We start from the raw sequence: 14,875 nt of genomic DNA, 5'->3' as shown, positions 1-14,875 counted from the left end.
TCCTCATGTCTACATCTCCACACACAGTACACTACATGTTCTTGTTATCTATCCTATATGAACACACATTGGGAATCACTACCAGATGTTGGACAGTGTAGAAGACTCCGACATCTTTGATCAATACAATAAGGAAACCCTTATGGTTTCTTATACGTATTTTATTGAATGGTAGCAGGTGGCTTACATGAAACGGAAAGATCAAAAGAAAGAAATCAGTGGACATGTTTCCCACAAAGTCAAGCCATCTCAGAGTTGTGATCCCCATTTTATGCCTCGCTGCAAAAAGATTTCATTATATACAGCAGGGACTTCAAGACAGAGAAAAATGAATGAAGCACTGGGCGAGCATGTGCAGTTACATTCTAATAAGGCATTTGGGGGTCCCCATCATGATTGATGGGGTCTCAGAGAACGGCAATAAGACACTTCTCTCCTAATTTGAGAATAGGGAATAAGTATCTTAAGTGGATAAACCTCTTTAACTCCTTTCTAACACCCTGCCGCACGCTGTACATTCACTTTAAAATGATACACCTGAAGAAAGTTACTGAAAGAGTTAAATAATAATAATAATAGTAAGATAGATAGATAGATAGATAGATAGATAGATAGATAGATAGATAGATAGATAGATAGATACAGTCCTATGAAAAAGTTTGGGCACCCCTATTAATCTTAATCATTTTTAGTTCTAAATATTTTGGTGTTTGCAGCAGCCATTTCAGTTTGATATATCTAATAACTGATGGACACAGTAATATTTCAGGATTGAAATGAGGTTTATTGTACTAACAGAAAATGTGCAATATGCATTAAACCAAAATTTGACCGGTGCAAAAGTATGGGCACCTCAACAGAAAAGTGACATTAATATTTAGTAGATCCTCCTTTTGCAAAGATAACAGCCTCTAGTCGCTTCCTGTAGCTTTTAATCAGTTCCTGGATCCTGGATAAAGGTATTTTGGACAAACAATTCAAGTTCAGTTAAGTTAGATGGTCGCCGAGCATGGACAGCCCGCTTCAAATCATCCCACAGATGTTCAATGATATTCAGGTCTGGGGACTGGGACGGCCATTCCAGAACATTGTAATTGTTCCTCTGCATGAATGTCTGAGGATTTGGAGCGGTGTTTTGGATCATTGTCTTGCTGAAATATCCATCCCCGGCGTAACTTCAACTTCGTCACTGATTCTTGAACATTATTCTCAAGAATCTGCTGATACTGAGTGGAATCCATGCAACTCTCAACTTTAACAAGATTCCCGATGCCGGCATTGGCTACACAGCCCCAAAGCATGATGGAACCTCCACCAAATTTTACAGTGGGTAGCATGTGTTTTTCTTGGAATGCTGTTTCTTTTTGGACGCCATGCATAACGCCTTTTTTTTATAACCAAACAACTCAATTTTTGTTTCCAAAATGAAGCTGCCTTGTCCAAATGTGCTTTTTCATACCTCAGGCAACTCTATTTGTGGCGTACGTGCAGAAACGGCTTCTTTCTCATCACTCTCCCATACAGCTTCTATTTGTGCAAAGTGCGCTGTATAGTTGACGATGCACAGTGACATCATCTGCAGCAAGATGATGCTGCAGCTCTTTGGAGGTGGTCTGTGGATTGTCCTTGACTGTTCTCACCATTCTTCTTCTCTGCCTTTCTGATATTTTTCTTGGCCTGCCACTTCTGGGCTTAACAAGAACTGTCCCTGTGGTCTTCCATTTCCTTACTATGTTCCTCACAGTGGAAACTGACAGGTTAAATCTCTGAGACAACTTTTTGTATCCTTCCCCTGAACAACTATGTTGAACAATCTTTGTTTTCAGATCATTTGAGAGTTGTTTTGAGTAGCCCATGATGCCACTCTTCAGAGGAGATTCAAATAGGAGATCAACTTGCAATTGGCCACCTTAAATACCTTTTCTTATGATTGGATACATCTGGCTATGAAGTTCAAAGCTCACTGAGGTTACAAAACCAATTTTGTGCTTCAGTAAGTCAGTAAAAAGTAGTTAGGGGAATTCAAATCAATAAAATGATAAGGGTGCCCATACTTTTGCACCGGTCAAATTTTGGTTTAATGCATATTGCACATTTTCTGTTAGTACAATAAACCTCATTTCAATCCTGAAATATTACTGTGTCCATCAGTTATTAGATATATCAAACTGAAATGGCTGTTGCAAACACCAAAATATTTAGAACAAAAAATGATTAAGATTAATAGGGGTGCCCAAACTTTTTCATAGGACTGTAGATAGATAGATAGATAGATAGATAGATAGATAATTAATCTTAAAAGGGTGCATTACAAACTGCAACTCATCCTCCAAAAAACAAGTCCTCATACAAATACATTAACTGAAAAATAAGAAATGTTATGGCCCTAAAAATGTTACAACTAAAACCCCAAAACCTGCTTGCTCATTAAGGGGTTAATAGTCACGGCTTTGGAGAAGTCATTGTAAAGTACAACTGGCTTCCATGTTTGGGGGCAGCTGCAGATGCAATGTTTCATTTATTGTGGGCCTTTTTTGACAGGTGTATTCCAGAATATATTGCCCTGGCCACAAATCCACCCGGCCCAGCCATGATATTTGTGCGTGTAGAGCATGCCCACTAACAATGACAGCTGGCAGTATTGGCGTGCAATCTCATTCATACAATGAAGTTGTAAGATAAAGATCCACCTTAGACAGTGCTTTGGTTTTAATAACGACGAGAAAAACACAAGTACAACGTCACTTCTGCAATGTGATTTTCCATGGGAACAATATTTTGGAGAATTTTTTGGAAGTATTAAATAAATCCACAATCACAGAAAAATTGTAAATGACTGCTATGTTACAGATACAGAGGAGCTGCTGCCTGTTACCGGTCACACTTTCTACAAGGTTACTAGCTGATATTACATTTGCCGCTCCCCTGCTTATACACTTCTGTCTATCCTTGTATCCATCCATCCTCCTGCAGCTGAGCACAGAGTAGTGATCATATCGCCCATCCGCATATCCTATAACAGATGAAGCAGTGACCCATAACAGGTTGTAGTCAATGTGTTTCCATAATAGAAACATATAGGGGGAGATGGGGATCTCTGACGCTATATTAGATGCACACCAGCCAGAAGCAGTTTCTGGAGTAAATTATAATAAATCTGATGGGCCGCACAAGCCCCATCCAGAAACTTGTCATAAAAGTGTCACTGTAGATTTTCCTTTTTCCTGTTACTATAGCCCACTGTGGATTTTCTCCACACAAAGCTGGATGTAAACTCTGTGGCATATGCATTCTCTGTGGACCTGCCATACTAGTACCGTTTATCCCTCCTTGTCTTGCGAGCCCTGTGGGAGCCGAGGCTGAACTGCAGGTGTCTGGTGCGGGTTTGCACACGTGATTTTAAAGGGGTATTCCCACGTCACATACTCATCAGTCTTTACTGCTGTAAAATCTTCTTTCTTCCTGGTTTCTTGCATCATTTGGTGGGTGGGGTTTCACATGCAACCTGCCATTTAGCTCCGCCCTCAAATTCACGTATAGCTCCGCCCACCCATATTGGACTATGAAGTACAGGCAGCAGCAACTCCATTCTGTGTTACATACAGACACTGCCTGTCTCTGCCATAATGAACACAATTGAATTAGCTAGCCTGATAACTGGGAGAACAGAAGAAATGAAAGCAGCTCCTCTTCCCTATCTAACAGGAAGCTAGGTCACGTGGTGTAAACACAGAAATAGCTAGAAACACAGGCTCACTCCCGTGCACTTAGCCCCCCCTCCCTCCCCCCTGAGAGCAGGAAGATACATCACTTGACTTTTGAGCAGATAAGTCAAGGGCAGTGTCAACAATGAATTGAATAAAGTAAGAAAGTGGACAAACAAAGAAGTTTTGCTGAAGCAGTGTATTTAGGAAAAGTCTTACATCCACATTAACAAGCAGTATAGATAGGATCCTTGTGATGGGACAACCCCTTTAAGGTTTTAAGACAAACTCAACCTTTCCAAAATTCACCATGTGAAAATATCCTCTAAGGCTAGGTGCACATGGTGGATTTTCTGGCAGAATCTACCAAAATCTACTGGGGAAATATTTAGGCTAAGGCCCCACATTGTGGAAACGCAGCTTCTTTTGTTGCAGATTTTGCTGCATTTTTTTGAGCCAAAGCCAAGTATGGCTACAAGAAGAATGGGAAATATATAGAAAGTTCTTATACTTCTCCCTTTTGCTCAATCCAATCCTGGCTTTGGCTCAAAAAACCACAGCAAAATCTGCAACACAAAAAGCTGCATTTCTGCAATGTGGGGCCTCAGCCTTAGGAAGGTTTCCAACTCACATTCAATGCCATAGGAGCTTCAGGCGGAATCCACTTGAAGATATGGCAGGATGCAGATTTTATTTTTTTATTTTTCAGCTAGAGCAAAATGGAAGAGTCGGCCTCCTACTTCGGGCGGCAGTATTCCTGCATGGTATTCTGCCAGGAACATTTTTCCATGTGAACCTAGCCTAAAGGTTTGCTTGGTGTCTCTGTAGTAACAGATTACATACATACAATGCAAAGGAGCTGCATACACAAAACGGCAGAAACATAGTAGCAAAGATACACTTTCTGTATGATTTACCAGCCAATAAAATAAAACCTAGAAAGTAAAATGTTCTCCCTTAAGACAACACAAGAGATAAAATCATAGCAGCCATATCCTAGAGCTAGAGATGGCCAACAACAATGAAACTAAGTGGAAAACGTGCTGTGAGTGTGCAAGCGTGACATCTCTTACCTGTGGTGTCCACGAGATGGAAAATGCTACCGGTAAGTCCACACAACAATCTGGGGCCTTATATGGGTACTAAAGCAAATCACAATACAAGTAACAGGTTAATCCAAAAGAATTTGATCACAAAACAGAAAATTAGCCAAACATTAAAGTGAACCTGTACAGCGCTGTCAGACTTCTATCCACTATCCCAACCATGTCTACTATAAATTCTTCAAGTGGCACAGTCTACAGAATAAACTATATTTATCAATAGTGTCTGTACAATAGCAGTACACCTGAGGTTGTTGGGGGCAGTGTAGAGTCAGTGTCTGTTAGCAGTGAAATCAACAACCACCAAGTGCAAACACAACTGAGCAGTAAATGTGCTTAGAGAGCTGACTGCCAGCCTTACGCCACTACCCCAATACCTCTGAGTATAGCATTAGCATATGGGGCATGCTGATATAAAACTCACCATTTTGAATAGCAGGCCACCTAAAGATTTACGGGCATTGTTGGAATAATGAATAAAAATCCAGAGTTATTCTAGAAACCGAGGACAGTCTGAATAGTCAATAAAATAGCTTTATGGCAAAATGTACACATTCAGCATATACACGAGAAAAATCTGACACACATTTAAAAGGGTTGTCCCATCTCAAGGATCCCATCTATACTGGTAGCTTATGTAAATTGAAGCCTTTTCCTAAATATATTGCTTTAGAAATTCTGCTTTGTTTGCCTGCTATGTGACCTTATTCCTTCCATTGTTTATACAGCATTGCTATAACCACGGACCTGGGAGATAGGGGAAGTGAGATCACTTACTCAGTACCGACAGGACAATCTGTTCAGTCAGATACTTGCACTTTGCTGATAAAACCTGGTCTGTTATCTCTATATGTAAACACACAGATAACACTGAGTATGTTCTGTTCAAGAATCTGCATAGTATCTGACCAGCAGAAGTGTTGTTTGTCCCGTTCAGCAGGAGGAAGGGGGAGGGAGAGAAATACAGGAAGTGAGAAGCAGACAAAGCATACAGCCTGGCTAAAAGGCTGATATGGGAGAACCCCTTTAACATATCATTAACCTTAATAGGAAAACATATATTAAAACTATGTCAAAGCTGTGGCCATACAAGTCAGGATACCACAGTTCAACTGTAGTAAAGGGATTTTGCAGGTTAAAATTAAGATAGGTCTCTAATCTAAGATCTGTGGGGGATCTGATACCCACCAACCTCATGGACAAGCTTTTCTCAGGACCTGATACACAGAGAATGGGGCAGGAGGCAGACAGCACTGTTCTCTGTGTAGTGGTGAAACTGAGTCACTGCACCTTAGATCCTATTCAAATGAATAAGAGGTAATCTGCAGTTCCAGGTCTGGCCACTGCACAAAGAACAGCGCTGTATGCGTCCTGTTCTAATCTTTGTGTATCAGCTACTAAAAGCAGCTAATTCATGGGAGTTCCAAGTCTCAAATAATCTGGTGTTGATGACCTATCCTTCAGGTGAATCATCAATATTTTTAGCATAGTAAACCCCTTTTTAAAAGTCCAGCTTTTCTACATTGCATTATAAAAAAAAATTCAGTTAGGATCTCCTGACATGTCTATGTTAGTAAATACATATGTTCCTCATAATATAACAATTCTGAAGTCAAAAGTTCTGACGTCCCTCCATTATTTTTACTAATAATATATCAGCAAACTGATAACTGTGTGGTAACATTGGAGGGGGTGTTCATAACCCCCACCCCCACCCCGCAACACGGTTTGTCATAGTGTGTGTCTTACTTCATCAGTCAGTGCAGCATCACTCTCCTCCCCATATCTCACCGGGCAATAAATAACTCCCATGAGTGGTTAGTAGAGGCAAGGAGGTCACATGCTGCTGTGACATTTCATTTGCTGCCTGAACTGCTCACAGGGAGGGGTAGTGAGCGTGCAAACAAAATGTCACAACTTTGGTTAATGCCCTGAAAACAAATCAGATAACCAGGTCTGAATTTAAACAGGATATATATTAGTAAATCTTTTGTATTGATGCATCCTGTCACTGGGCCCATATTTTTTTTAAAAACTCAATAACCTCTTTAAATTTTTTCTTTATTCATTTGTAGCTTCATTTTCCTACAGGGAAACATTGAAGTTGCCCATAAGTCACCAAAGTTCCCCACTTTATCCACAAGTCACAGGTGCCACAGCCATTAACTTTTAATTACCGTACATATCTTTGCATTTTGTGTAATCCATTGAACATAATTAATAAAAGTTATAATAATTAAATTGAGCCTCAACACCTATCAATAACGTTAATAGGATAAGATAATTGACTTCCTAGAACCAATTAATTGATTTAATGAATACCTAAAAATATACTATAGTATCTAAGGAATTAATTACATAATAACAGAAAAACTATATAACCTAGAAATGTATATAATAAAAACTTACCACGTAGTGTAATGTAATAAATTAATTAGTGGAAACAAGCGACAATGCATTATAAGCAACGACTAAGAATTCATTAATATCCTAACACATCACAAACATGCAATAATAATTCCTATTAATAGAACTTGATTTCTTGAACAATTTTAATAAAATGAAACCGTTTTACTCATCCCTTCTATATCCGCTACTTAAATCCTAAAAGGAATGGGAGAAATGGAAATAGGGTTTGACAATCCGTTTTTGTTTAAAGGGTTCTCCAAGGAGTGGAGGAATCCAACAGCAATCCTCAGGACAGGGGATAAGTGTCACATTACCAAGGGTCCAACTGCCAGGTTTCCCAGTGTTAGAGAATGGGGGAATGAAAGTCCCTCAGGCCACCACCATTTGGATGAAGGGCCAGTTCACTAGCATTCACTGCTGTTGGTCTTTAATGAAACTTAGTGTTGCCGTACAGCAGGGGTGCCGAATACGTCGATCGCGATCTACCGGTCGATCGCGAAAGACGTATGGGTCAATCGTGGGATGCAGCCAGGGATCCCCAGTGTCTGCTTGTTCACAGTGCAGGCTGAGAGTCGACTCTCAGCCTGCGCTGTGAACAAGCACTTCGGACATTTGGCTCCCCGCTCTTAGGGATGGAGGGAGCCGGGGTGCTGCTTCTTCACAGCACAGGCTGAGAGTCATCTCCGGACACTGGCAGGTGGGGCTGCCGCAGCACCAGCCTGCCAGTGTGCAGAGATAACTCTCAGCCTGCGCTGTAAGCAAACAGACACCGGGGATCCCAGGGCGGCCACAGAACGCCGCTGTCTCCTTCTGTCACGCTCCGCGCCGACTCCGCCCATAACCCGACCCCGCCCACAGGCCCGCCCGGCCCCACCCACAAGAAGTGGGTAGTAGATCTTTTGCCTTAATCAGTTTAGGAAGTAGCTCACATGCTGAAAAAGTGTGAGCACCCCTGCCGTACAGGATTTCTAAAGAACGGTACATATACCAGTCTGAATAATCACAAGGTAATGCCACTATAACTCACAACTTTGATGATTGTCTTTATTATGGCCAGTTCTGTACAGCTCAGCTGTTATGATGCTACCGGGGCTTGCAGCGAGTTAAACTATTCAATCAAAAAGGACAACCATTCTAATGAATCTTCTCCTTTTTGACAAACATAGCCTCTATTTACAGCTGCCTCCTATATTTCTCAGTGTAAGTTAGCGCTGTAATTGGTAAGTAGCTCCCTATAGATCAGTGCCTGGCTTTCAAGAAGTCTATCAGCATGGCCTTGTTTGGCTTTAATTCCAGGTTGTGCCATTAGGCATATAGAAAGCAAAGTACTGATATATAAAGGAGCTATATTCCAAAAAGTGGGGCTAAAAAAACTCTGTTTTCTTATTACCATCAAGGAAAGTTTATTTGTATATGCTTTCCCGATAGTCTCCATCTTCACAAACACTGAGACACTGCAGAATCTGCTGCTCTGCAGGTGAACCACATTCCCTAAAGATACAGGAACGCCAAGGAGAAATGGAGATAGTCAGAAAGGAGGACCACATGTGACATCCTCTTCTTCAGAGAGAGGGAGACAATGAGAGCTCCCACAAGCAGGAGAAAAACTCCAGGAATAAGGTCATCTACTGTTAATTTGAGCAGAAAACAGACAGATTATCATTCACAAATTATAGATTGTCATGGCGTTTCCTATCCCTTGGATGAGCTTGAGGGACATATGGGTTTTTCAACCATACTAAAAATGTAAGAAATTGGAACCGCTATTGTTATACTCTGGGGTCTCTTTAGAGGAGACCTGGGGAGATAAATAATCGTAAACAGTGTTACTCGCCTCCACTGGGCTCTAGCGCTGGCCTTTGTATTCTTCTGGATTCCGAATAACATCAGGGACCCCTGAGGCCTGCAATTGTAGCTCAGTGGTGCGTGGCATCACAATGCAAAGACGCGTGACAACAGTGGCCTAATTTGCATCAACCCTAAAAGTGCTTATATCTTTAAAACATTTAAACGAATGAGGATATACCCTACTGTACCACTAGAAGGGCTTATATCTTTGGAACGAACGAATAGAGTTACATGAACAAAGGGCCAAAATCCTCAAGATGACAGCGCCTATCAGATGACGCATGCTATTAGGCTTTTCACACCAGGTGACAGGTCCTCTTTAACATCTATACCAGTGATGCCTAGCCTTATGAGTACGGTGTGCCAAAATTTGTAAAAAAAAAAAAAAACCTAGCCTGACTCGGGTGACCTGTCACATCTTCTTATGGCACCCACACAGTATCTGACCCCTTTTTATGGCCCCCCAGACACTATATGACCTCTTATTTTACCTCATCACAAAGCATATGATCCCCTAAATCTGCCCCTCACACAGTTTACGACCCCCTTTTATACCCCCGCACAGTATATGGCCCCTTTTTTTGAAGCCCATCTGCAATACAGTATATGACACTCTTTTTTCCCCCACCCTCACAGAGTATAGCAGCTGATAATTTTTGTTCACCTGTCCACGCTCGGGTCCTGTCCGCTCTTCAGTGCCAACGATGAAAAATGCCAGGACGCTGTATGTAGTGTCCCGGCATTCTTCAGCATTGTGACATAAGTGTAGCGCTGCCTAGAGGCGGCAGCGGAGAGGGGCCAGGACAGGTGCGTGTAAAAATTATCATCAGTTGCTTATTGCAATAGCACAATAAGTAGCTGCATATTAAAAAAATAAATAAATGTCGCACCCCCAGGTTTATTCTATAGGGCACCGCTTGAGACCATGGATGGTGTCTTCCTGCGACACTTGGTACAGACAATATGTGTCACCCAAAATGTCTTGTCACATCTTGGTTTCATGGGTTCGCCATCAATGATCTATACAGCCCCTCCCATCCAAAACATGAAAATAATAATTTTACCTAAACCACAATAAAACTCCTTTTGCAGACATGTAATGTATTTGGAGTTTTCACCATCCTTTCTGGCCATGCTGAACTACAGCAAATGACATGCGTTTCATCTGCAGGTTTGTTGCAGGATCTCCCCGTACAGATGGTTGTTTCTGCACATTAAATGAGTGTGTTCTTATCCCTTCACACTGAATGCTGGATTACACTCGCACCATCACAAATATTCTTTGCCCCCGTTTCATTTATCTTCTCCTGGGCAAAGATAAAAGCTGAAAAATTGAACTACTTAGCTTTGTGAGCTTAGGGAAGTCTGAGTGGCTAGAGGCAAGAGAGGGTATTATTGAAAAGTCACAAACAGTTCAGAAAACCTAGGTTTAAATAATGAGAGCCTGGATTTTAATGCGGGCACGTTAGCTTCTTCATTTAATGTACCAGCTGCTTCTTTATACACAAAATAAGCAGTAAAAATACCGCTCTCTTTATACCTGACTCTTCGCGCTGATGGCAATGCTGCCTTTAACAGTAAAAACAAGCAATATTAGATTACTGAAAGGATTTTAAAAAAATTTTTTTTAAAAAGCCGGCATTGTCTATTGCGGGGGAAGGCTGCTCTGTTTCACTAACTTAATGATGTAGGGTAAAATTAGAGAGATACCTTCCGAGGAAGAAGGCACATAGTAATCACCTTTATCGCATTGCTTAACAGACTAGTAAGTGAAACTGTAATTTCGCCAACTGTGAAATGGCTTTAAAAGAAAAACAATTCTTCAGACAATTTACTTAATAACTTAAGCTCTCAGAAGTAACAGTAGTCCTTACTAACGACAGTACAAATTCATTAAAATATCCACTTATATATGTATGAAAAGAGGCAGAACATTTATGGAGGCTCTTAATGCTTCCGTGAAATTTGCGCACAAGAGATTAATACTTTCGGCGCGGGGATTTTTAATTATTTGGTTTTGAATATATACACAAATAGAAGAACTGCTTTGTTGGGCTGAAACGGGCAAAATAGAAGACGGTTTATTAAAAAAAAAAAAAAAAAAAAGAACAAAGTATTAATTGGATAGAAAGTTTTTCATATTTTAAGCAGAATTTCCCCGGATGGATGGATTCTGCTGGAAGGAAATAAAAGGAGTGTTATTAATAAATAAAAGACAAAGAGAGACCAATATTTTATTTTGCTGTCTTATATAGCACCATTATATTCCGCAGCAGACACTGTCCCATATAGCGCTCACAATCTACATTCCCTATCAGTAGGGTAGTTGGAGTGTCTGTAGTACCCCCAAGCAAACATAAGGAGAATATACAAACTCTTTGCAGATGTTCTCCTTGGCAGGATTTGAACCCAGGACTCCAGCGCTAAACACGGAGCCACCGTGCTGCCCCTATAGCAGATGTGCCGCTTTTGTTGCTTTATACAAGTCTTAGACATGGTTAAGTCACATATATATAGGCTGATAAAAGGGGCAATTCTACTTAAATGTTGGATTGTCAATATTAGCATGTAGGGAGCAACATGGTGGCTTAGTGGATAGCCTTACAATGCTGGAGTCCTAGGTTCGAATCCTGTCAAGGACAACATCAGCAAGGAGTTAGTATGTTCTCTCTGTGTTTGCGTGGATTTTCCTCCCATACTCCAAAGACATACAGATGGGGGCTCACAATCTATATATATATATATATATATATATATATATATATATATATATATATATATATATAAAATTAAGAGTATCACAATTACAGTCCACAAGTTATAATATGAAGGGTCTTATTCACATGAAAGCTCAGCACTTGCGTATTAATATTTGATTTGGGGTTGTTCAGCACAAAGAAAATAATGGGGGATATTTACTAAACTGAATTCATTTGCACCAAAAATAAAGGCACAGTGATGCTATATTCACATCTATATTGGGGTATCCATTGTTTTGCGGACACATACAGAGCACGACACACCATGACTATGATGGATTGCATTGGGTGACTACTTGTTTTTAATTGAAATTGCTGGAAAAAAGTCATACATGCAGGGTTTTCGACACAGATGTGTACGTCGCCTTATTATGCATTTTTTAGCCTCATCTGGCAACCTTTTATAGGAAGGAGGCAAAACATGGCGTAGGGTCCGTGCACACAACTGCACGAGAGTGCGTCCAAGTTGAGATGCGTCCAGTCGGATGACACTCAGTGTGACATCCTAGTGTCATCGGAGTGCATTCTGTAATACATTCACATCTATGGGGCTTCTGAATCCATTCCTTTCCAATAACATAGTGCTCTATAATCATCCATGTTATCATAATGGAGTGGTTTCGAAAGCCCCATAGACATGAATGTATCACGGAGCGCACTCGGCCTCCAACTCGGATGCACCCACGGTCTTGTGCATGGACCCATAGTGGGAAAAGGTATGGCTTGCCAACAAGGCGACATGTCTTAGAGGGGACCTGTCATTAGGTCTAAAATGTCCAATGACATATCTCATCTGGAACGCAATATCACCCCGAGCATTTTGATATTTTGTTTATCCAGATCTGTTCAGCCCGTATAGTGTTGATGCAAATTGAAGTATATTAGTCTAGTCGGCGGTAACAGCGAAGGTGGGGTCTGTGTGCTGTCATATCATGCCATGCAGTGTTTGCCCGAATTTGCATCCACACTAAATGACCTTATATCTTTGGAATGGCTGAATGGATCGGGATACCAAAAGCTCATGGTAACAGCACCTAGCAGATGATGTATGTCACTGGGCTTTTCAGATCTGGTGACAGGTTCATTTTAAAATGCAACTATAGGGTAAATGTATGACTTTGTTGCTGTCTAGTCTGCACTTATATGACCTTTACTTGATTTACTATGAGACAGAAATGTGTGCAAAACTATTAGTCAAGTCCACCTACTTCAGCGAAACCTTGCACAGTATGTAGGACAGTATTTTTTTTTTTAAAATGTAGATTGTGAGCCCCATATAGGGATCACAATGTACATTTTTTTTTCCTATCAGTATGTCTTTATACAATGGGAGGAAATCCACGCAAACACGAGGAGAACATACAAACTCCTTGCAAATATTATTCCTGGCGGGATTCAAACCCAGGACTCCAGCGCTGCAAGGCTACAGTGCTAACCACTAAGCCACCGTGCTGCCTCTAGTAGGACAGTATTTTTGACAAAAATTAAACCCCAATTCTGGTAAATTTATCTTCGTAAATCTATGTTTTATGGAAATGCCTGTCCCACATTTGGAGAGTTTTGGAGCACCGCATGCTGTTCATCATATGTATTCTGAGCTTGAGACACCTTGTCCGACAATGTAATAATACTTACATAGAAAGGGGTGAGGCTTCGCTAAATAATTCAGCACAGAATTGAGCCAAAATTCTGGCAGATGCTTCTTAATGCACCAGATCTATAATCCAGCATCAGCCATTGATATATATGGAGCATTTTAAGATGGTCTAGTCTACATTGGCTTAACATTAGACAAGATTAGTACATTGGCCTCAATGGGGAAAATGTATCAATTCCTCTATGCCAGTTTTATATTGTGGTAACATTTGGTGAAATGACCTTTCTTGCACCAAATGTACACAACAAACCTTACTTGGCATCATGCTTAACACAATGTTCCATTCTTGCACTGGGACACTCCGACCTCTTCATAATTCACTTGTTCTCTGCGCCATTCGGGGTCTTTATTAAGACTGGTGTGGCAAGTAAGTAAATAGGTGGTATAAACTCAAATCTAGATTTATTATCCTGCATCAACCATCATGAGAAACCTGGAATATACACTCACCGGCCACTTTATTAGGTACACCTGTCCAACTGCTCATTAACACTTAATTTCTAATCAGCCAATCACATGGCGGCAACTCAGTGCATTTAGGCATGTAGACATGGTCAAGACAATCTCCTGCAGTTCAAACCGAGCATCAGTATGGGGAAGAAAGGTGATTTGAGTGCCTTTGAACGTGGCATGGTTGTTGGTGCCAGAAGGGCTGGTCTGAGTATTTCAGAAACTGCTGATCTACTGGGATTTTCACGCACAACCATCTCTAGGGTTTACAGAGAATGGTCCGAAAAAGAAAAAACATCCAGTGAGCGGCAGTTCTGTGGGCGGAAATGCGTTGTTGATGCCAGAGGTCAGAGGAGAATGGCCAGACTGGTTCGAGCTGATAGAAAGGCAACAGTGACTCAAATAGCCACCCGTTACAACCAAGGTAGCCAGAAGAGCATCTCTGAACGCCGCACAGTACGTCGAACTTTGAGGCAGATGGGCTACAGCAGCAGAAGACCACACCGGGTGCCACTCCTTTCAGCTAAGAACAGGAAACTGAGGCTACAATTTGCACAAGCTCATCGAAATTGGACAATTGAAGATTGGAAAAACGTTGCCTGGTCTGATGAGTCTCAATTTCTGCTGCGACATTCGGATGGTAGGGTCAAAATTTGGCGTCAACAACATGAAAGCATGGATCCATCCTGCCTTGTATCAACGGTTCAGGCTGGTGGTGGTGGTGTCATGGTGTGGGGAATATTTTCTTGGCACTCTTTGGGCCCCTTGGTACCAATTGAGCATCGTTGCAACGCCAAAGCCTACCTGAGTATTGTTGCTGACCATGTCCATCCCTTTATGACCACAATGTACCCAACATCTGATGGCTACTTTCAGCAGGATAATGCGCCATGTCATAAAGCTGGAATCATCTCAGACTGGTTTCTTGAACATGACAATGAGTTC

At 41.2% G+C, this 14,875-nt stretch overlaps 1 protein-coding gene across 1 annotated transcript in view; it reads right to left on the bottom strand.

Annotated features, from left to right (window-relative positions):
* Nucleotides 1–14,875, bottom strand: part of FANCL (FA complementation group L) — a 52,720-nt gene that overhangs the window by 20,256 nt on the left and 17,589 nt on the right. Inside the window, exon 7 of the mRNA XM_075267587.1 lies at nucleotides 4,778–4,846. Within this exon, the coding sequence (XP_075123688.1) occupies nucleotides 4,778–4,846 (69 nt within the window). The remainder of the gene's footprint in view (nucleotides 1–4,777; nucleotides 4,847–14,875) is intronic.

Source organism: Leptodactylus fuscus, chromosome 3 (assembly GCF_031893055.1).
Source record: "Leptodactylus fuscus isolate aLepFus1 chromosome 3, aLepFus1.hap2, whole genome shotgun sequence".
NCBI classification, from domain to species: Eukaryota; Metazoa; Chordata; class Amphibia; order Anura; family Leptodactylidae; genus Leptodactylus; species Leptodactylus fuscus.
Note: the sequence above shows the minus strand (reverse complement) of the source record. Positions and strands in the feature narration are given on the sequence as shown.